General features: G+C 38.2%; 1 protein-coding gene across 5 annotated transcripts; it reads right to left on the bottom strand.

Moving 5' to 3' along the window:
* Positions 1-310: 310 nt before the first annotated feature.
* On the bottom strand, positions 311-23,157 carry SH3GLB1 (SH3 domain containing GRB2 like, endophilin B1). 5 transcript variants are annotated; one of them, XM_088169933.1, is made up of 11 exons: positions 22,994-23,157; positions 20,051-20,192; positions 17,363-17,491; positions 15,541-15,674; positions 15,066-15,158; positions 13,001-13,039; positions 11,546-11,569; positions 7,584-7,673; positions 6,950-7,050; positions 1,745-1,976; positions 311-783 (listed from the first exon to the last, which is right to left on the bottom strand). In XM_088169933.1, exons 1-11 carry the CDS (start codon positions 23,063-23,065, stop codon positions 676-678), a joined length of 1,164 nt encoding a protein of 387 aa, XP_088026059.1. In that variant the 5' UTR covers positions 23,066-23,157; the 3' UTR covers positions 311-675. The 5 variants fall into 5 exon arrangements, with proteins under 5 accessions (XP_088026059.1, XP_088026058.1, XP_088026060.1 ...); XM_088169932.1 differs by having other exon boundaries at positions 12,953-13,039; positions 22,994-23,156; XM_088169934.1 differs by lacking the exon at positions 22,994-23,157 and adding an exon at positions 22,487-22,812 and having other exon boundaries at positions 12,953-13,039.
* Between the last annotated feature and the right edge of the window lie 949 nt (positions 23,158-24,106).

The raw sequence follows: 24,106 nt of genomic DNA, 5'->3' as shown, positions 1-24,106 counted from the left end.
ATTTTTATAATTACTAATCAAACTGAATTAGACTCTTTTCTGGAAAGCAATTAAAGGAAAAAAATACAAGACAAGGTTAAAAACAAGTCAGAATGTATGTCCCTACTTTGTGTCCATCCACCTACATGCAGCTTAAAATCTCAGCAAACTGGGAACTTGCCTAAAGTTTTCAGAGTGACTAAATGTGCAAGACAGCAGAAGCCAAGCGTGCCTCAGCACAGCTGAGCTCCACTGGTGCTGGGAACAGAACCACATGGTTTATGTTTCACATTTGGTTTTGGTTATTCAAATAACATGCATTACACCTGCATCAGTTCACAATAAGTTTATTTCATGTGAAGAAAAGCTTTGCCATTAATGAAAAATTTCAGTAGAAAACAGTACCTCCTGCTTTCAATCTAGATTACTCAAAAGTAGAAGCTTGTATTAGTGAAAACTTCAGTAGAAACAAATCTGTAGGAAACGTTCTTGGCACATGAAGTAAAAGCTTTAAACACATTAAGTTTGAATAGAGTATTGACCGTGCAACCATGCTGGCAGAAAAGCCAGTTTTTAATGGCTGGTATTTGTCCCTCAAGACAATAACATGGAAGACACATAAACCTGCTTACATAACGTTAATTGTATATAAATATGTTGTTGCCATAATTGACAGTCTCTATTCAGGCCAACCATTTAGTTTAGCAGTTCTAAATAAGTAATAGGCACTTTGCCTTTCTGATTTCCCCTTTCACCCATCAGCCAGTCTGAATCCATGCCAGGGATACTGTACACTGTTATCACCTACAAAAAGAGAAACACATTATTATAAACTTTGTTTGCAAGGAAGAGAGTTCACATCTATCTTCATGTGATTTCCAGTGTCTTGGAATCGAGATTAACCTGGTTAAACAGAGCATTTAATATGAGCATCCATGGAACATAGTCTAATGCTCATAAAAATTATTTCACTGGCCCATGGAAAAGAAGAGACAGTGTCATATTTTAAAGCACTTTGTTGAAATTTTATTCATTACTGTTTATTTTCTATTATGCTCTATCTTTAAATTTTGTGTATCCACCCTCAGCCTAAACAGGTAACCTAAAAGAAACTTCTGTGGAGTGCATGATAGAAAGACAGATGGTGGTGTGCTATATCTTCACAGAAAATCTGAGCCCACAGCTTCTATCTAAGTCACTCTAGATAAGAAAAAAGTCAAATAAAAATACTGAAGTAATGAATATTTTAAAACCCAAAAATTCTTATCTTTTTTTTTTATTTTCTTCTTCAGTATTAAGCTACATTTGCTTTACCAGGTGGAACTCTGTTCCAGCACTGTGCTTCATCATCTATCTCCATCTGCTTTGTATAGAATCTCTGACTTATGACTGCATCTGAACTGGAACAGGGATAAACACAGCACAACCTTCACCATCAAAGCAAGAAGTAGTTGTGTTTCCATATTCTTCCCAAATTCAACGTTTTGGATGACTAATCATATTGACAATAGTGCTAAAGGTGTGGTGAAAAGTAGGCAGCAGAACTGCATCTTGACTGCCTAGCAAATGTTCTTGCAAACTGAGATGGTGTCACAGATGTTGAGACTATTAGGATATGTAGGTACAGGACAATGCTCCAAGGGTATTATTGAAATTTAATTTTAAAAAATAAACTACACAGACTAAAATAAACTACACAGACTTTTTGAACTGGCTACTCACAAGCATTCCCATTTTACTTTCAAGTGATTCAGGAAATTCTTACCTCATCTGCAAGTAGAGATAATTCACTGCTGTTTGCAGCATCATAATCATAGAGAACTCTTGCTTTTCTGCTGCCACTTGATGACTTCAGTTCACTGAGGCCTGAAGTAACCATTGAATTGCTTACTGAAGGCAATGAAGCAGAGGCTGAGGCCAAGACTGAGGGAGAAGAAACACTCTGCACAGGAGTTGTGGAAGACTGATTGTTGTTAGAGAGGAAAGTAGATGGAAAGCTGTGAGAGAAAAAATAAAAAAAAGATTTCTCAGTTAATCTATTTTACATAGGGCATTATACATGCTCCCATGCCTAAATTAGCTTTCTTATTTTTATCAGCAGTAAATACCAGTAGACAGCAGTATGACAACAGCACTGAGAGTTGTATAGCATAAATAAAGATATTTGTTCCTGATAAGCAGCATAAATCAAATCAATATAATTTAAAATAAATACTGCCACCTTAAAAACGCTGGATATTTGTCTCTTGAAGGCAAAACTAAGAAAGCACTGTTGGTCAAACTTAATTCAGACTGTACTTTGATAAACATTTCTTTTGACAGCTCTGCCAGGAAAAGTAGCCTCCACCTCCTCCTGCTCATTCCTCAATTATGTGGTTACACAAAAGATTGTGCTGACGAACCAGATCAGGGAAATATAATACAACTTAAAACCACAGGCTCGCTCTGAAAGCAAGAAAAACCACACAACTACTCTTGTAATCTAAATCAGTTCATTGATTCAGCTAACTTCATGCTGTAAAACAAAAAATATTTTTTGCACTAAAAATGAACTTCTATCAACTTAAGCTCCTCATTTCTAGGTCAGGCTGCTACATGCTCTGTGCCAGCTGCAGTGCTTGCCAGACCCTGCCATGAAGTCAATTAAACTCATTAACCTGACTGAAAAAGAGGGGAAAAAAGTGTATAATCTCCTACTTAGTTAATGAGCTCAGTCACAAAAAACTGTTATGAGTGACAGAGCAGATACAAGGGAAAGCACAAAATAACATGACTGAAAAATAGAAGGAGCAAAAAGGGGAGCAAAGCAGCTTTTGGGGCAGTGGAGTAGGAAGAATGGAGCAGCAATGATGAGCTCTGAGAATGCCTCATGTCACTCTGCCCTACATTCTGGGATGCAGCTCCATGGCAGACCAAACTCATATTTAGCAGCTGATGTAACAATTTCTTGTGTCTTTGCTCCCTTACTTGGTTCTATCACCCATCTCGATTTTACCTTAAGAGTAGGTCAAGAGAGGTTTTAAAAAGTGGCAGAGCTGAGCAGTAAAAAAGGGCCAGCAACTAGGAGTCAGACTGAGTCATAATGACCTGGAACTTAGTTGCATTTCCTTCTATTCTTTTGACCACTAAATTCCTACATGAACTTCCCTCAGTCCTTCCATAGATGCTTTTTCATTAACATCTGGGATAAAGGCACATTGCCTCCCCCTCCTTTTTGCCTGCTCTTTTGATATAAGGAAGATCTATCTATACCACACATATGAACCCACCAGAAAACAGCTTCATATCATCCCTTCCCACCTCGCTGCCCAGTCAGATTCTTTCTGAAGGTGCAGTTCAGTGGCAACTCTACTCATGTAAATCCAGACCAGTATATTCCCATAACCATATCTGCAGCATTACTGGTGTTCATATGATCACAAGAGGAACAGTTTTAGTGAGCTGATGCAGGTAAAAACTAAACCCATCAATGCAGCAACTAACTTTTGGTTCATGTGGCAATAATGCAGCTCATATCTGTAACAGCTGCAGCAGTCCTGCACACAAGGTTCCAGGTTCACACTATAATTAACCTGGTAAATGCACAGTGCCACCGACCAGGGTGGACCCATTCCTATATCCCTTTTTTGCACAAATGTTCATTCTCTATCATTTGAGTCAGATCTAGCAATCTGCTGCTTTTGATTCAACAATCTGAACTAACCAAAAATCAGGAAGATTACTAACTTTCCATAAGAATAGCTTTTTAAACATGTTCACCTTGCAGTCACAATTGTATCTGACTGAAAGGAAAGAGCAGCAGTGTAACATGAAGGACACCACTAGCCCCTTGACAGTCAGACAAAATTGCATGGAAAAATTGGGAAGACTTTCAGGAAATTGTTCTGAATTTAGGTAGCAGCTTACTACTACTGTGCAAAGGAGGAAATCCCACTTCCCCCTCTGGTTTACCTTGACCCCACTTCATCATAAAGAGCTGGTTCAACTCACCAACAAGAGACTGCAACTCCACCAAATTTTTTTTTCCATTTGCTAGATTAGTTTTTCAAACAAGTTCATCATGCTCCCTGAACAAATCAAACAAGCAGAACAAAGGGAGCCAAAACCAGACCCCACGTTTCTGTAGGTATAACTCAGCTGTACCTCATCATGTATTTATTACTTGATTAGCTGGCATTCAACCAGAGTGATTTAATTTTAAATGACAATCAGCTGTTTCTCAATATTGCTAAATGACCGTTTAATATACTGCTAAACCTGTTCTCAGTTAACACAGTCATTACCTGTAAGCCATTCTGCTCAGTTCAAAGGGTCACTGGTTTGTATAGTCAGTGGAACAGAAAGCCAAAACTTTATAATCACTCTGTCAATCAGTGGGGCATTAAGTCTCACTCCTTTTGCAAAGCCATATGTAAGGCATTTTACTGTAAGCCTTCAGCTATACAGAGGTTGTCTGTTTCAGGGTTTTTTATTTTGAATGCTTGAGTAACAGGAATTGCACGGCTTGTAGAGTAAGATACTAGTAATAGGTAACCTGAAAAAAAATTTATGCCACAGCTTACATTTGTCTATCAGGGAAGCTGAGAAACTTCAGAGCAAAAGCAGTTATCAGGAAGAAAAAAAGCAGCCAGAGCACCAGAATATTTGAAACAGATTTGTTTAGTTCATTCTGAGGAACTGAAAATAAGAAAAAAGGGAGATTTGATTCAAAGAATCAATCCAGCCTCACAGGAGGGCAAGGCAGTACAGAGATAAGCAGCTGGTGCTGCCTTGAAGAGAAACATCCATAAAAACATGTCTATTTATATAAAGAGAATTGAGTACAAGTTTTTCCCCACCTTCCTTACAGCTGCCTCTGGAGTGTACATCAGGAAGATCAGTGCTCAGCTTTGGAACCAGGAAGGGGTTTATCCCCTAGGTTCTGACCCAGGTAAAACATAATATGCATCTCCTCTGAGAACCAGGTTTCCATTTCAAGTAACAAACTGAACTCACTTAGAGGCTGAATGCCTCTGGTGCATCAACAACCTCAGAAGGAAACTCAGTCCTTCACAGTTCTTGGCTTTTATATGAGAATATGGCACAATGTCACTCTTAGAAGTGTGAAAAGTTGTGTAACTCAGCACTATGTGTTAACCAACACAGCACTGGCTGTGTTTGTTTTTGACAAACAAAATCTAGCTGAGCTGCCCAAGTTGTTTATTTGGTCTGTTCATGCCTGCATAACCTCAGGAGCACAGAACAAACCCAACCCATCTGCTTGTTTAATGCAAGGGCTACACACCACATCCCTATAAATGGAGACACTTCCTAAGCAAGGAGCACAACCTGAGACCCTGTCCCAGTGCTCCCTCTTATACTTCAGTGGGATTTCCTTGCACAAGGAAGGAAAAACACACCCAAGATTTAATACCATAACTATTTTAATCCACGTAGGCAGAGAAACTTCATTTCACTCTTAGAGACATTTAGAATTTTACAAAGCTTCCATGCTTTTTTGGTCTTCTACCAGTCATAGTAATTTTATTAAAAAACTAATCAGATCGCAGCCACATAAAGATACATCCTCCTGTCTTCCTAAAGGCACTATTTTTTCAAATAGACTTTTTAAAATACCTGGTAGCAGTTTACACAAATTTTAAACAAAATCAGCAGTTCTTGAACAAGCTATACATTCTAAAACATTTTAAAGAGGAGTATGTTCTTCCTTAGCATAAGGGTATTATGTTTAAGGCTGTTTGATAAATATGCTAGGATAAGAGTACACATTTTTAAAATATCCTCTCAAAATAGTTATGTAAATATATTTCATTTAATTGCTTATTTAAAAGTTGCTTTTCCTTAATACTGTAAATGTTTGATTTCAAGCTTTCAATACCACAACTTGTATTTATGTGCTACCACATTTTATAGTTGAATATCTGGAATGTATACGAGATTGGGATGTAACTTTAAAGATGTAGCTTTTTTTTAAAATTGAAGTTTCAAATACTTTAAACTACAATTTAGTAGTTTAAAGTCTTTTTCAAGACTAAAAAAAGGTCTTTAAACTATACATTTAAACAAACTGAGGAAATCAAATGCCACAGGAAGTTGCAAGTCAGGAAAAGGATAAGACTCAAGAACACTTGTTTTTACTTCCTTGTCAGAGAAAACATAAACAGAGAGCCCTCAGAGACAGTTACCTAGAACAGACACTACAGTAAACTAAGTACAGACAATTCTCCAGTGCGTGCACTCATGTAAATTACACGACCTGTGTAACTCTAAGAAAGGGTAATTTGTGAAGAATTAAAATTGAGAAACTTAATGAAGTGTAAGAATGTAAATCTCTCTACATTCCCACCAATCACCCAAAAAGAATTAAGAGCACAAACTAATATCAGTTTCTTCTCTTGCTTTAAAAATGCTACCCATGAAACAGTAAAACAAGACAAACTTGTTCATTCTACTGTTTGTGCTCTGGATAATAGATAGGATGAAGTAGATTCTCCCCTATACAGTATCTATGCTGGCAACTCAGTTAAGAGTTGAGAACAGGGTTCCATCAGAAAAATCAGATATGATCTGTAGCAAATTAAGAGGCAACAGGAATGTATAGGAAGTATAAAAACTTTTCCCACATTGCACAGTGGTTTAGTAGCATGAAGCATAAGACAAGTGAATAATTACAAATAAATCTCTAGAAATTCCTTTCTGCCACATTAAATGAGGTTACCAAGAGCTCACCTTCCTCAATTACACAATATATAAAATCTCAGTAGATCAACTCTCAAAAAGCATTAGTGCTGTGTGTAGGCTTAGGGAAGTAGGTTTAATAATTACATATTAATTACCTGAGAATAGACACATTTTCTTTCAGTCTGGCATGCCTGTGTGTTCACCATTGTTATATCTGTGTAAGTTTTCCTACTATTCATAAGCATTTATCAAAAACCTGAGCTTTTTCCTGACATTTATACAGTATTACCTTCCAAGTTGTTTCTGGAGATCCAACATATATTGGTAGCATTGTGCATAATAGGTCATCTGAGCTTCAACAAAGTCATTCAGACAGCGGAGATGATGTGCCTGTAACACAGCAAAGAATTCCAGTGTTTAGTCTAAAAGGGCACCATGCTGCATTACAAAGAGTAGGCACCTCCTCAGGTGCCAATGCCAATACTGGCACTTAAGGATAAACACCAGATAGGCATAGTGCCTGGATTTACCAAGTAAACAGGATAAAACATCACAAAAATTAACATACTTGAATAAACGTTTTTCTGGTTTCAACACTCAATTGATCTGATAAATAGCAAGCTGGGTATAAAGAATGAAAATGAAAGCTCTTGCATTCTAAAGGTTAATGGGAAATTAAATATTAAATAAGAATTTTAAAATTGAATATTAAATTAGAATTAAAAATTAGAATTAAAAAAAAAAACAAAAAACCACCCACAAACCCAAAACAAACAAACAAAAAAACCCAACCCTTGAGGTTTGATACTTTAATGCACTGAAGTGAAATCTCATAGACCAGAATTCCCAAGCAGTTCACTGCAGCTATTTTTAGAAGGTGCCCAGGTATTGGCTTCCCCCCTCAACACTTTTTGGGTACTCACATGTGTGCTGCTGATTCCTTCCAGCAGCAGCCTGGTAATCTCTGCTTGACGGTCAAATTCACTCTGAGTAATTCGCACTTCCTGCTCAGACTAGAAAAAAGATGCACATCAGGTACTGGTGCAGTGCTCTGTGCTACACCTGCCCACTGCTGCAGTCCCACTTGATGCAGAACTGCTCATGCACGTGCATGAATCACAAGCTAGGTGTTTGAAATGGGCTTTGTCTTTGCAAGTCTTTACTAGGCAAAAACAGTGATTGCATTCTGGGTTCAGAAATGTCGAGGTCCTGTGTACACAGCAAGCAGCTTTATTATCAGACACTTACTACATATGCAAAAGAAAGGCATTTCTTTGCCAGCAGTATCACCCCACCTCTCCCAGTAACAAACCAAGTGTTCACTGGCACAACCACGTCGGCACCAGAGGTTTGGTCAACGTACCAGTGGCAGCCAAGAATTATGTAATTTTTTCTATACATTAACTTCACAGGTTATTTCTATGATGAAACAATTCAGGGTAAATCTCATGTTATTTTTGCCAGGTAACTGCACAGCAATCAGCTGTACATAAATCTCTGATGTGATGTTTTACCAGAATGTCTTATAATTTAATGTCTTATACTGGCCACCAAACTACTATAACTATTTCTGGAGCTTGTAATCAAGGAGTCTTTGAAAATAACTAAGTCTGAACTATGCAAAATGTTCTAACACTTTGTGTTACAGTTTGAGTAAAACCTATTAAAATGATATAATACAAGTTTCATATTTCAATAATTCAAATTTATTCCCTGTTACATATAGTTCTCGACAATTTTTAAGTAAGTTATCAGTGTCACGCTAGTTTTAAATTACTTCAATCTAGCACAGACAAAATTACTTTAGCATACTTTTTTGTGGGGGGAAAGAAAAAAGGACACTAAACACACATATACAGAATATGTGCTCTAAGATTCATTGTTCCAAGACAGAATGTCCCCAGCCTGGAAACTCGATTAACTCGCCTCAATGCTTATATTCATTTAGTGCCTTGTTTCTAAAAACAAACCTAAGGGCAAAAATCTACATTAAGTCCAAGATGCAGCAAGAACTATTCTCAACAAAGAAGGAAATATATTTTCAGGAAAATTAATGAGGTGATACCAGTAAAGCACTGGTTTCAAAAGCATTCTGTTCTTGCATTCAGCTAATGTTAATCAGTATGAAAAGTCATATGGAGTCTCAGAAAACAGCACAGAAGAATGATTTTCTAAGAAATATTTTTCCATCTGAAGTCACTGCAGCTGCAAGGGCTTACACAGTAATTAAACAGTGAAGAAGTACCTAGAGAGAACTGTGTGCTTCTTACTCAAAACTGAGATAGCAAGTTTGTATCAAGTTTCAAACTAATTAGGTCTTCAAAGCTCGTTGAGGAAAGAATCTTTGCTTGGAATTTTCTGATTAAATTTGAATTAGTATCAGTGAAATCCATCTGTCAGTCTTTGAGAGAAATGTAAGAACAAACAGATGGAAAAAGCTAATCAGATAGCCAAGAGGGGAAGAAAAGCAACACCTTAATTTTCTTTTAAAAAAACCATCAAAGTAATAAGTAAATCATTTATCTGGAGAGAAATATTTTTGTCTCTTGCTTCTCTGAAGTCAGCAGTTGCTAATGTGCTTCCGTCTCCCTGTCAGGTAAGTAAATACAAGAGAATAGGAACTTACAAGAAAGGGACATATCCATCAGAATGATTATATTTGTTGCAACAACATTCTAGCAAATAATCTACTTTCTGTAAGAAAAGTAGGTAATGTGGTAACACATTAACTTAGCCAGTACAGAGTGACTTAAAATATATTTACAAAAGCCCAATGCAGTGGTTTTATAGAGATTATAGAGACAGAGATTTTATAGAGATAGAGATGATGTCTTTAATCAGTTTTGCCCATTCCTGTTTTCAGTACTGCTAGATGAACAGTAGCAGGACAGCATATCTATTCTACATCTTGTGGTAAAAGTGAAAACCAGGTGACTTTTAATCTGGGAAGTTTATGGCCTGATCACCTTTGTTTCTGAACAGAGTGAAGAGCTTAGAAATGCAAGACTAGACTTCCCAGCTGCTGCTGTATTGTGTTTTTAGGACCATTAAAAGACCTCACTAGGTATGTCTCATGAAGATCCCTCAAAATGGCACTTGCTCTGCAGCTACAGAATATGATCCCCAGGTCTTGAATCTGAGTATTCATATGTAAATAATCTCCCCAGATTTCACAGGAGTACAGGACCTCTTAGACGTACTGTGCAATCCTGTAGTGAAGGGACAACACCTATGAAAACATATGAAATAAAATCACCCTCTTAATGTTGTTTTACTAGACATGCTTTCAGTAAAACACTGGTAGTGGATACATAGCTGCACCTGGTATTTAATATTCCTTCTGAAATGCAGAGTTAGAGGAAGATAAACTGAGGAAAGTTTGTCATTGCCACCATGCACATCCTTCATTCTAACTCAAAAAAAAAAACCTTTAATTGAGCCACAGGTGACTGGATCGTCTGAAACCTTTGCTGGGAAGCTTATATTTAATTTGAATACATTTATGAATCTCCTCCTCCAACTCTCATACACAGAGGACAGATTGCCTTTAGAAACATGGATGGATTACCGGGCCACTGGCTGTACATAATGTTTCATTTCTTCTCAATAGTCTCTGCTATTTATATACTAAATAAAAAAAGGGTATTATAATAAATTATTTAATTCAACAGAGCTAAAGTTTTTTGTCTTTTTTATGCTATAATTAAGCACTCTGTAGTATTTCTTCTTTCCAAGACACAATCTGTTGAATTTCTCTATCCTTAAAATTGCTTGTCCTTGTCTCTGAAAAGCAAATAGCTTTAAGATTAGTTTTCATCACAGCAGTATTCTTTCCCTGACATTTTTTCCCCAGTACAGGACCAGCAGACAGGTTTCCTACTTGCAAATGTTACTTTACTTAATTAATTAAATAATTCTCAAACTTTGGGATCAAAGTTGACCTCACCTTCCTTTCACAGTTAACCCTCCTTTTACTTTAAATGCCTCCTTCCCTCTGAACTCACACTCATCCTCACCTGTGTGCACCATAACTCAAAGAAAGCTGGAAGAGCAACTCCCACAACTCCCAAGATTTCACTTGAAGCTGCATATTCCATCTTCTCCCTACACCTCCCACAGCTGCCTAGCTAGTTCCCATTAAAAACCACAGTCCAAAGACCCTACTCTCCTTCTATTGACATACTTTCAATTACTCCTCCTCTGCAGAAATCCACTAAGAAATCCCTCCTTCCCTGTTAGCACACCCCCTCAGAGCCAGTGAGCCTAAGAACAGCCCTTCTCAAGGCACCACAGCAGCTACTGCCTAATATTCCATTAGCTCCTCTGAGTTTGTCCCTGGGCAAGGGATGGCATGACAGACAAGGCTGCAACACCCATCCCAAGGCTAATACTAAGCTTACAAACTAGCTTCCAGGGCAGGTGCAGTTTTCAGATGTGCCTATCCCCTAACTTAAGCTGCTGAAGATCTAGTGACACTGGAGAGAAAGGTGAAGTATTCCATATTCTGGGTAAAACTTGAAAAATCAGTTTTCAGGAGAGTTTAGATTACTAGATGCAAATATTTCTGAAAATTTTCAAATAAACAAGTTCTTAACAGGATAGCATAGCAGTAAATTTTGAGAGAAGTCCTGCAGTTGTCTATTGTATCCATGAGAATCATATAGTAGTGGTACTAAGTGACAGCCAGAAATAGTTTACTATAAAACAAGCCCAAGGCATTGTTTCACCACTGAAACCTGAAAGACCCTGGAGGGGCCCAGTGCACTCTGATGTAAGGCATCAGGCTGCATCAGACTGAAATCAACAACATGTAATATCCTTTATTACAGTAGACCAGCACAAGTTATGATTTCAGAATTCTGAAATTTTAAAGTTGTTTACTTACTTTTGTCACTTCCTCAGCCCATATCTAGTCAGCATTAAAAGTGGGGGAGGAAAAAATAAAAACACACAAACTTAGACATTGGTGGTACTCTATTACAGTAATCACACTTCGGCTTTTAAGTACTTTCCTGTCCTCAGAACTTCACAGGGATTTGAGGAGTGCTACAAGTCAGCTGCCCAGAGCCCTTCATATACAATGAATCTATTATGAAAATGGATAGCATTACATCTATGAAACAAGTTAGATACTGAAGAGAGTGTGACTTGTAGAACTCATATATTACAAGAATCTACTTAAAACAAGCTATTACAACTCAAGATATAACTACTTTAAAAATGGCACGAATCAGACAAACTAAATTACCTTAGGAGGAATTTAAGTCACCTTAATGTGTTATGATAATGGAAAACTATGGAAAGCTATTCTCATTTTTACACTGAGACACATGAATGCTTTCTCTTGCTAATTTCATTACCAGTTTTCTATTTCACAAGCACTTTGACTGAAACCTAAATTTAATTAAAAATGCTACAGAGGTATCTCAAATTGAGTATTAGAGTAGTAGCAAGCAGCACAGCAAAATTATAGAACTGCAAGGGAATTAGTCTAAAAGTTAATTACTTCAGCTTGCTCTTTCAATTCCCTCTTGCAATGTGGCTCTTCTTTAACCTTCATCTCCTGACATTTTAAGATGATGACACAATCAGGAGTAGGAAGAAATGTGTAAAAAGGTTGCAGGAGCAAACTGTAATAAACAAGTTTATTTGCTCCTTTTTAAATCTGATTACAGCTGAACAATCTGAAACACTAAATTGAGATGAGACCCAATATGCTGTGCAGATCCAAACCCCAACCAGAACAGGCTGGGCAGAACAGTCTATGCTGCACATAACAAATCAATCCCTTCCACTATCACAACTACGGTGCTAAAACCAGCTGCACTGGGGAGTCCTTGCAACAAGTTTAGGATACATTCTAACTCTATGTTCAGCCATTAACTTCTATGACATTTTTCAGTTGCAGTTCTTTGTAACACATTGCTTGAAAGGTATAATTTCTACATAGTTCTGGCTACTTCACATAATTCATGTACTCATACTAAAAAGATAGGAAAAGTCAATCATTCCTCCAACAGCTGAAAATAATTTCAGAAGTGAAAAATTAACTCCTTTGTATTCTAAGTTTACATTCATAGAATCACAGATATTAGAATACAATACTGTGTATTTCAAATTATCAGAAATAATCTGATAAAAATAACATTCAATGCTGTACTGACATAAGTGTATTTAGTGCATTACACCAATCCATTTTAGAATGGAAACATCTGAAACAAGATCAAAATGAGCTGGATAGCAAGAGGAAACATTTGACAGGAAAATGAATGAACACAGGAGGCCAACAAACCTTTAGCCATTTTACATGCAGCAAGTTGAGCATGTAAGAGACATTTACCATAATGTTATTCTCTTCAGGCTGAGAGGTGTTTAGTTGCTTAAGTGTATAGATAAAAAAACAAAAGCAAGTTACAACACTGTGAATATAGCAGGTAAATAGATTATCAGCACAAAGCACTGCAAGTTTAAGCTAAGTAAGACTGTGAATACAGATAAATAAAACAGTTTCGATTTTGATTTTAAACACTGAACTAAGCTGTTCCAGTTGTACAGTAAGCACAGAATAAGTAATTTTCAAGTTATTTTCCCAGTTACAAAAATATGTAATAACATGCAGATAAATTTAGTGCTTTAACCTATCACAGAAAATAGTAAAGCATAAAAATTTGCATCGTAGCTCAGTATACTTCACTAACCTATCAGTCCAGCCCTGTTTGTTAGATTTCTTCCTTTATAAATAAGGGACCCAGTAGAATGTGACCCATTTGCATCACACCTACATCCAGGTTAGTTTTCACTTCTATATTGCAAAGGATAAAGAAGAGCAGCAATTTTGATATTTCTGCTGGCAATCTGATACTTCTTAAACAAGCACATTGATGTCTAAATGCAATTAAAATTAAAGTATAGGCAAAATAGCGAAGAGGTTTAGAGTTTCATGCTCTTCCAGCACTAAATTATGTGCATAAAATTGCATAATTGCTAGATGAATACTCAGGATCAAGTAGTTGCAGCAGCAATTGGCACCAAGCTCTGAAAGATTGCCTTGGTGATGGAATTAAAACTTCAGTGTAACAATGCATACATATATATAAATATATATAAAATTTTAATACCAGGCTCAAGGGGAACAACTCCTTATGGTCTTTTCATTGCTTTAGAAACTAAGGTACATACATACCTGCTACCACATCAGAAATGAAGCTAATAATAAAATCTTTTTTTTTAACTTAACTCTGAACAAAGCCAAGCAAAGGAATAGTTTACTATCCAATGCTGCTCCATCAATTGCTTCTAAACTGCACTACTTGCTGATCAAAACCCTTCCCTGCTCTCCATTTTCAGTCTTACAAATGAAGAAAGCCTGACAAATAGAGAAGTGACTCTTTTTGCATAGAATTTACATAAGAGCAAATGCATGCCTAAACTTAAAAATACAGATGGTTTAAATACAGAGGGACAGTGTGTATGACATGGACTGACACACAAGAGCAGATCTGTCAAGTAGAGATTATGTTTTTAGATGGACCATGATCCCAAATATGCAACACACTTCAAAGTTCAAGATGATGTCTCTCAGATCTTTCAGGTAAAACACCCATTTAGAAAAACCAGCAAAATCTGACAGTCCTTCTTCTGCCCCTCCATCATGTACACCGTCCCTGTGCATTTAAATTGTCTGGATTTCTTAATTTGCATGACCCTTACTGCATTAACCCTTATAGCAGAAATCACTTCACTGTCCATCATTAACTGCTGAGCCTTTAGGAATGCAGTCAGAAGATAGCTATGAAAATACTGTAAATATACACTGATGAAACTACACACAGTCAACAGTTCATTTCTTCCCTTAGAGCATTTTAAGAGTTTAAAAAGCAGTAACTTTTTTTTCAATTTAATCTCCTCGAATAAGCATTTTTTGAGGGAATCAGAATGGTTAAGTCATGTGAGTTGAAGAGTCTCACCTCTGGTGGTGTAAAGCAGTACATAAACAGAAGCCACAAATATTTTTGACATAAGGAAATTAAGTATAGATAGGTTCATCAGTTGAAAGCAATTATACACACACGTCAACATCTGCAGAGATTCAAGTATTTGTATTTACACCCATATTGGCATGTTGTATCAATTAATTTTTGACAGTATAGACTTATCTACTATAAAACAAGAAGAGAATAACTAAGTCCAACTTGATGGAATATTTAAAAGTAGAAGACTAACACCTTGATCAGTAACTCACTTCTGTTTCCTTGTGTTCCACTAAGGCATTTCTTACAAAAGTACCTGGAAAAACAACCAGGGTAAGAAGCTAGGACTGGAAACATAACCAAGCAGTCAAGTTGATAAATATGTATCAATAAGTCTGAAAGTTATGGACCAACTAAAAAAACCCCTCTACTTACTGCAGCTCGAGCTTCTGCAACTTTTGCCTTCTTCAGTCTGGTTTTTGCAGCATCCAAATCCAGTCTTTTATTTTGTAACAGTTTACGTTCTTTCTGAAAGTGAGTTAGGTTAGTTTGTGAGAACAGGTACACACAATCACAAGCAAAAGACTGTCTACTTGGAAATGCTTTTAATGAAGTATCACGTAAAAAAAAGTTCTTCAGTTGAGGAGAGAGGCAGAATTAGATACTCATCATTCTCACACAGTTTATACTCAATATGCACACTTCTCATGGAACAATAGTTACCAAACAAGCGTTTTCATCATTATTTTGTTTTTATCTTGGCAAAAAACAGAAAATATTCCAAAGGCACAAATTTCACTTGAATTTTTCTATGTTACCTTGCGGGAAGTAATAATGCACCATTATCTACTACTAAAGACTGACAGTAACAATTGGTGTGAAATTCTGAAAAATGTAAAATTCCACTTACAGTAATAGTTTTATAGTCTCCTTCAATAAAGTTTCTTAGGGGAGTGAGAAAGTTTATAGCAGAAGTTTGAATTAGCTCTCTGTCTGCTGCCCCAATTCGCTTTTGTGTTTCTCCACATTTAATGAGTGCATTTCCTGCAAGGGAAAAATATATTAATCATATTTTTCATGCAGGAGGTTAACAAAGCAGGTTGCTACAGTCAGGAAAGTTTAGGCCAGCAGTATGAAAAATAATCCAATGCCATGAAAAGGGCCTTCAAAAGAAAGAAAAATAATGTGCAAGAAACTAAACACCCCCCCCCCCGAAAAAACACTCCAAATCGAAAACCACCAAAAAACTCAACATAAAAACAAATAAAAGCCCCACACCAAAATAACCAACCACACAAACAACAATCCAAACTATTTTTATTATGAAAAATCACAGGTCAAGGTAAGATTTCAATGAGACCACATTGTAGAAATGGCACTAATTATGGCAACTCCATAGTGAACAGTTATTTCAGAACTGGATATCACACCTATTTTAATCCAACAACTTCCTCTCCTATACAACATTCTTAAGACAGGAGTAATTGGTAGCAAGGAAAAAGCTTATTAAGATATTGGCAAAGAATGTGCTTTTCCTTGCCCCCATCTACTCAAACTTCTAAATATGCATTTATACATTAACTGAGCAATACTTTGAAATCTAGTTGCAAGTAATGAAACTGAAGTTAGTGTATCAAAAGGAATTTTAATAGCCTGACACTGCTTAGTTAGAAAGGACACTAAGTGTTCAGAGAACCAAGACCTGATGACACCACGTGAAATCCTAACTGTGTATCTATGTGCAAATATTTTTTCTTAATTGCCTGAATTCAAAAAATTCTGCAACTCAAGGGACAGTGTGCCTATAAGTACAACTCTGTTGAATGCTAGAAAGCAAGACTTGAGGCTGATGATCAGAAGGAAGGCCACAGATACATAAAATCATGTGGGTGTAAACAAAGGAACAAAGCTTGCTATTATTGATTATGGCATAAGAATTTTTTGAAACATTTACTTTCATTTAATGGGATTTTCCTTTTTTGAAAAGGAACATCATTATTTACAGACACAAGGAACTCATTCTTCACAGAACAAGTTTTCCCCTCCCCACAGTAATTTTGAAGAAAGACTTGAAGAGAGTGAACTATCAGACTTTGTATACCATAATATGTACAGACACCTGCATTTTTCAGTTGTTTAAATTAAATTAACAGCTGAATTTGTATCAGCAACTTTAAGAGTTGTAGAGAACAACAGAATTAGACTTTTAAATTAACAGCAGTGTAAAAATATTAGAGGCAATATCCCCAACCATCCTGTTATAGGTATATGCTTACTAGAGAAGGAATAACATTTAGACTGTGTTCCACACTACCACCCTTATCAAAACATTATATATAAAGAAAAGTAGGAATACTGTACAGTTAGAGAAGTTTCTTACTACAGAAGTCAATTTCAGGTAACATTTTCACTCCAAAAAACTAATAAAATCAATAAATACTACCAAATGTGCAGATGTGTTCCTTTAACAGGGGCATTAAATTCCAAAAGTAGTTGCTCTGGTAAGGTAATTATCCATCCATGAAGATGGATACCATTTTCAACCACAAGTTCATTTCTAGATTTAGACAGAAACCTCCTCATTGATCTCCTAATGCTCAGCTATACAGTTATACAGCAAGTCAATTCATACTGATATAAATGTCATTAAACTGTTTTATCTAGAGGAAGACAAGAAATGTATTTTTATATTGTTAAAAAAGCCTATATCTATGGGTTTTTTTACTTCTTACCATAGGCTGTTCCTGGGCCAAATTCATTCCCAGCATCAATCATGTACTGGCCTAGTAACTCTGGGTTATTCATGCGACTTGGTGCTTTGCGGTCCAGCTTCTCATAGACAAATTCTTCTATTCTGGCATCTAAAAATGTTTATTCGAAATAATTACTGTCATTCAAAGCACAGGTTAGAGAAACAAACAAAAAAGAAAAAGGAACACATAAAAGGAATTTCAAAATCCAGCCATTAAATTCAACATTAAGTGAACAATGTTAAGCTGGAGATCCTGTTCTTGAAAACTGACCATGGTCCATGTTTGCCGGGCCATGTTCAAGTGTTTCCTAGAGCCATCTGGGAAAGTGAAAATTTATACTTTTCTTCTCCATTAGCATAGTTATACAGCTTTTCAGAATTTTGATCAGAAGTCTTCGCAATAAGAGCAATAACAGAACCCTTCTCCTTAATAACCAGTCTTTTGTTATGATGAAAATTTTTCACTACAATTAGTAGTAGAAACTAAGTTTGACAACTACTTTAAGTTCCCTATTAAGATATTCTGAAATTTTTATTGCCCCACAAATTATATCCTCTTTCCCGTGCCCCATGCTCCCTTGAAATACTCTGAAAGAAACCATTAAAAGTAATTAGAAAGTGTTTCATTTCATGTTTCCCTATTTTCTTAGTCTGAGCAATAAAATTATCAGAAAAACTTGTCAAGACTATGTGAGCATTACTACCCATCTATCATAATAACAAGACACAGGGAGCTTTTAGGTGGAAAGGCCTCACATACCTAAAAAGGGACTCTGTAATTGAAAAAGCAAACTCCCCAGATACAATACCCAATTTCTCTGACTGATTGCTTTCATTTCCCACCTAGCTGGCTTTATTTATACAGTCAGTATGAACTCATTTCAGTCTACAATAGTAGACACAACTACAAAGAAGCTTTCCAGTGAACAAACCTGCCATTTTAATTCTTCTTGTTAATTAGACAACTTTCAACAGCAGTGGATTAAATAACTACTCTCTCGTGAAGGTCACAAAAATTAATTTAAGACAGACAATGATGAGTACTAGTGCATTCCCAGGCAACAAGAGCGAACCAAAAATAATCAAAGGTGATTTGTTTTCTTTACTCAAGCCATAATATTTATTTATTACTAAATCACAAAAGAATGGAAAGTAATCTGAAATTATTGGACTATTACATGGATGTGATGTGTAGGTACAATTATGAATGAAATTGAAAGTGATTTTTCCTCCCCCAGACAGGGTCACTCCATTAACAACTACCAAAAGCAGCTCTCTGCAGCATGTGATCCTTTTCCCAAGTAGGCCAGCTAACAGCTGAAGTTACATTCACAAAGATCACTGCTCAATGCTGAGTATTTTTAGCCATCAGAAAATGGACTGGTGAGCAGAACTGAGACACTACCATATATCACCCTTCTACTGAAACTTCTTTATACACTTCCACTAGCCTTCAGTCAGCTTCGAATATTGCTGCCTCAATATCCAAAGCTTACAAGTTTCTGAAAAAGTCCACGAGATACTACAAATACTAAATTGAATGAAAAAGACAGCTATTTCCTCTGGCCTTGACAAAAGCAGAAATTTGAGATAGAATATTCTGCAAGTTCTACTGCATCCTTCCCACGTGATTAGTTGGTTTATTTTTTAAATGCTGTTTTTACGGAACTAAAAGATGCAACACACTTCCAAAGTAATATTTCAAACATCTCTGTAATAAATAATTTATCCACTTGGCATTAGAGAAGTGTTAGCAGTATATGATTTACCTTTAATAATAAATCCCAGCTCAGTATGTCACTACAAGGAAAATATTTGTGTTTTCAGTGCAGAGGTAGTAGCAGTTTTATAAAATTATCATTTGAGCAAACCTAAAGGAGGTTTGGATTTTTTCAATGAAGTTGACCCACTTCACAGGTCCTGATTTAACATCTAGATCTATACACTAAATAAATTCTTATAGCTCCAAACCTTAGTACAACTGTAGGATGAGTCTGAAACTGATCTCCTCAACATTACTACTTGTAACAGCAATTTCAGAAACAAAAAAAATTAACACACCATAAAACTTCATTTCTTCTGCCCATTTTTTTTCTATTACTGTTACAGTAAGAGACTCAATAGTGATGAAATCATATTTGACACTTTTTTGTATTGCTTAAGTAGGGTGCTAATCCTTTAGTAATAGAATTGTTGAAGACAGGTGTTCTAGTTAATCTTGCCTCCTTCAAGCTGATTTATATTGTGCAGAGAGTTTAAATAATGAAATAGTAATGAAGTTTCTTGAGCCACTGTATTTACCCCATGAAAAATTTCATAATTCTTACAGCTATCCAAGATATCTGGAATTAGAATGGGAAATTCAATTAGACAGTAAACAATTCAAAAAAACAATCAACCTGAGACTCAGCAGAGTTTGGAACCAATACAACAGTTTAAAAAGCTGTGTATAAAGTTTTCCCCATTTGAAAGGTTCAGGAAGCACCAGCAATTGGCAGTGTCTCCAATTCTTACCAGCTCTTCAAAATGTGCTTTCCTTAACTGCAGCTTTCAAATTTTAAAACTGCTGTATTTAGTCATTACTTATGCAATAGCTATTGCAGTAAATATTTACATTGGCATATCTATTAATTCAAAGTTGGAAACAAAAACCTGAAGGGCTCCTTACTTGGATTTGGCTGCAATAATACTTCTGTTTGCTTCATTATTTTTTCTGTCCACAATTTAGTGCATTCTGCTTTGCTGAGAAGGTTCTCCAGATGAGCATCCAGTTCAGTCTTCTCTGCCTGACCAAGCTTTTCTTCTGTGAACTGCAAGTTAGTCAGGTTAAAAACATTCAGTTCATAGAAATAATTTTCCAGGACAAATTTAAAACAATCACTTACATTACTTTGAAGATGATGTTTTAGAAGATATAACCATTCCCAAGTCATCAGTAAAAATCTAAGGATAAATTTGAAAGCTACTCATTTCACCAACACATCCATACTATCAGGTAAAAAAAAAGGACAAGAGGATGTTAATCAGACAAGGATGCAAAAGACAATTTACAACATTATGAAGAAATCCTCTGCTAAACTTGGTACTGAGAATTCTCACATGAAGCATTTTGTCCAATTTTGCACAGTGTGCTTTAAAATATTAACCAAAATGAAAGTCCAGAGGTAATAACGAAAATTAAAAGATTGAGGTAATCTTGCATATTTTGTAATCGTTTGTCAATTATCCTCATGTAAAACCTGAAGACAGAACAGATTGCTATTGCAGCTACCTTGAATATATTGAAAAAAATATCCTGTCCTGTCCAGAGGAAACAGGACAAAAATAGGGAGTTTAAACTTCAGTAAGGAGATTTAAATTATAATTAGACATTAAAGCTTCTAACGACAAGGATTAAAAGCTAAAACTTTCTTGGGAAGTTGTAAAATATATATCTTTGGGGGTGGCGAATGTTTTGCTTTTTAGAATAAGACAAACCAGTGTTCGATGAACTCTTTAGATATCCTGTTCTGCCTCACAGAGACAGTAAGACGACCTTTGCTGTTCTCATCCAAGCTGTCATTTCAGTGACCATGAATTACAATACAACTTCATTTAGCTAAATAAATCCATCAGATAATTCATTCCACTTGATACAAAATTCATGCCAAGTCTTACTAATGCACAAGCAGTTCGTTTTTCAATCCCAGACAGGGAGAAGCTCCGCATTTCACATCAGGGAACCAAGCAAAGCCGGAAGTGAGGGCTTTGCCTGCCTCTCTTCAGAGCAGTAGTTCCTCCCAACAACAATGATCTCATCCCTTGACAGCCCGCTGCTCAAAGTCAGGCATTCTCGGGAGAATCTGGCTTACAATTAAGTTGCTAACAAATTTACCAATTAGGAAGTTAATGGGACTGGAAGCATTCTGACTGTCCAATTTCATTCTTAACAAGTTCTTTGGCGGCCGGTAAGAAACAAAATACAATAGAAGTAAATTGCATTGTCCAAGTTTGTTTTAATTTCCGTCACATGTAAATTAACCAACTTTGATAGTATGCACATCTTGATAAATGCTTCTGGCATTTGCAGTTCTACATAAAAGCAAACTGCAGTCATGAGAAAGTTCAGCTGCCATATAGAGAAGAAGGTAATTTATTCATGGGTGTACTACTACTGCTGTTTAAAAGGCTTTTAAAACTATGCCCAGTGGTCTCAAAAACCTTACAGACTCGTTACAATACAGTAAAGATAGGTTTGGAATAATTTTTTTACTAATTACAGATGAGAGTATTTGTATATAAAATTATTTCCTATTAATACATCCATAAATCCGCTCAGCAGGGTGAAGATTGCTTAGTGAAGACCACGATGTTAGATTTTATATACACAGTTAAATGAAATCACAAGGTCCCATCACAAGATTTTACAATGAAGGATGAAACTGTACCTCCTTTTTTTTTTTCCTTGTCCAACAAGAAAACAAAAAGTGGAGGCTGAAAAGGAAGAGTTGGTCTGGGAAGCAGACAGATGTGGAAGAAGCCAGGAGTAGTGGGGGAAGCATTGAAATACCTCCATCGCAAAGAGAAGCCACAATGACTGCTTTAAGTTCATTTAAATTTGAACAATATTTTTTGACGAGATTGCATTTTCAGAGATCTGCTGTGCTGCTGATCATTGGTTCTGCTTGAATATTGAGATTTAAGGCAACACATCAGACTGGATCAGACCAGATAACAATGCTTACCACATTCCAAACTTGACTGTGACCAAGTGAGAACTCGTAAGAAAACCGAAGTGGATTACTATATACTGCTTGGATGCCCATATCCATTCAGGAAATCTGTTCAAGTTTGATTGATTATATAAGGAAAGGAGACAAGCGCTAAAGAACAAAAGACAGCTATATGCCCTTACTGCGAAGAAAGGGGAAAACCGAATAGGAAACAACGGGCTATCAAACAAGCTTTAAAATGATACTAGGGTAAAACAAACCAAACAGCCTAAGCACACACATACAGGACTTTCATGTGTCACATCAAAGCTCGACTTTTACCGATCAGCAGCGATATGAATACGTTTCTACCAGCCAGTAAAACTCAGATGCTTATTTCAGGCGAGACACACCTTTGTCCTTTGCATGCACAAAGTCCGGCCGTGTCTCCCGGCAGCTGATGCCTGCGCACCTCGTGCCCCCAGTGCCGCCGCCTTCTCCCCTCTTTGCCCGTCTGACCTCGGGCTGTCTCACCCCCGCCAGCCCCCCGAGGCTGCTGTTTGCAGCCTGCCTGGCGAGCCGCCGAGCCTGCCGAGCCCGCGGCCGAAGGGGCCGGCTGAAGGAGACTTCCCGCAGCACCCATCGCCGCCCGGCCCGGTCCGGCCCATGCTCCGGCCTCGCTCCCGCCGGCACAGCCGGCCCTGGCGCTCCCTCCGAGCGGGGAGCCCGCGGCGGGCCCGGCCCCTCCCGGCCCCCGGGGCGGAGCCGAACACCCCGGCCAGCGCTCCGCGCCGGGCCCAGCGGCGGCGGCGGCCCAGCGGAGCCACCCGCGGCCTCCGCCCCGCCTGGGGCGTCTCCGCCGGGGGCCGCCCCGGCAGCTCCGTCCCGGCGAGGCCCCGGCGGGGCCGGGCGGTCCGTACCTGCACGGCGCGGCTCAGGAAGGTGCCCGCGTCAGCCGCCAGCTTCTTCACATTGAAATCCATGATGTTCATCTTGGGCGGGGGCGCTGACTCAGCCCGGGCACCCGCGGCGGCGGCGGCCGCTCCGGCCCGTCCCAGTGGGAGCCGCCGGGGGCGGTGCCGGGCCCGGCCCGGCCGCAGCGGATTGGCGGGGCCGTGGCGTCAGCCCAGGGCCCGGATCGGCCGGGTGAGCAGCACCGGCGGCCGCCCCGCCCCAGCCCTGCTCTGCTCTGCTCTGGCCCCGCTCCACCCCGGCCCCGCTCCGCCGTGGCCGCCTTCCTCCGCAGGCCCGCTCTGCCCCTCTCCTGCCCCGGCACGCCCAGCGCTGGCGTGAGGGAGCGGTGTGAGGGTACGGCGGGTGGGGTGGCAGAGTTGGCCGTGGTGCCCCGGCAGAATTTTCATCCCGGGCAGCCGAGGGCATTATCGGCAGCTTCAAGGCTGTGGTTGCTTTGGGGCAGGGTCAGCCCGCCCGCCAGCCCTGGCGAAGGAGACTCTGGGAGCCGGTGCGGCCTTTGCCGTACAGAGTCGCTGGCTGGGTGGGGGCTGAACCCCGGGCACGCCTGTCCGAGCCCCTGGCGTGGAAATCCCGGCGCTCCCAGGGACCGCGGTCCGGCCTGTCCCTTCCGACCCGGCTCTGGAGGACAAGTCCCGCCCCCGCTCCCTTTTCATGTGCCCTGAGTTTTGTAAGTCAAACCTTGTCTTCACAAAACATAATTTTCAGATAAACCTCAAAATGTAAACTGGGGATGAATTTTTAAAAGTTGTTCAGAAAAAAAAAAGCCTTTATTAAGAGATGTTTGGATAAACATCTACTGAGATGCAGCTAGGCATTAGCACCAAAACATCCCAAGAGAATTTTTGAAAACCTTGAGTACAGTAGCAAAACTCAATAGCAGTAATCAAGCAAATTAGGAGAAAATAGTCTCTCCTTTTAGTAATTTCTATTATTTTAACATCTCTCATCATGATTTCTGAATATTCAAGAAGAAAGGACCTATGACATGTCCAGGAATTAGAAACATTTACATTGTGGCAACATGGGCAACAACTTATCATAACCAGCAAATTATCCTG

Source organism: Sturnus vulgaris, chromosome 9, assembly GCF_052056855.1.
Source record: "Sturnus vulgaris isolate bStuVul1 chromosome 9, bStuVul1.hap1, whole genome shotgun sequence".
In the NCBI taxonomy this organism is placed as follows: Eukaryota; Metazoa; Chordata; class Aves; order Passeriformes; family Sturnidae; genus Sturnus; species Sturnus vulgaris.
The sequence above is the reverse complement of the archived record's forward strand: the minus strand, read 5'-3'. Positions and strand labels throughout refer to the sequence as shown.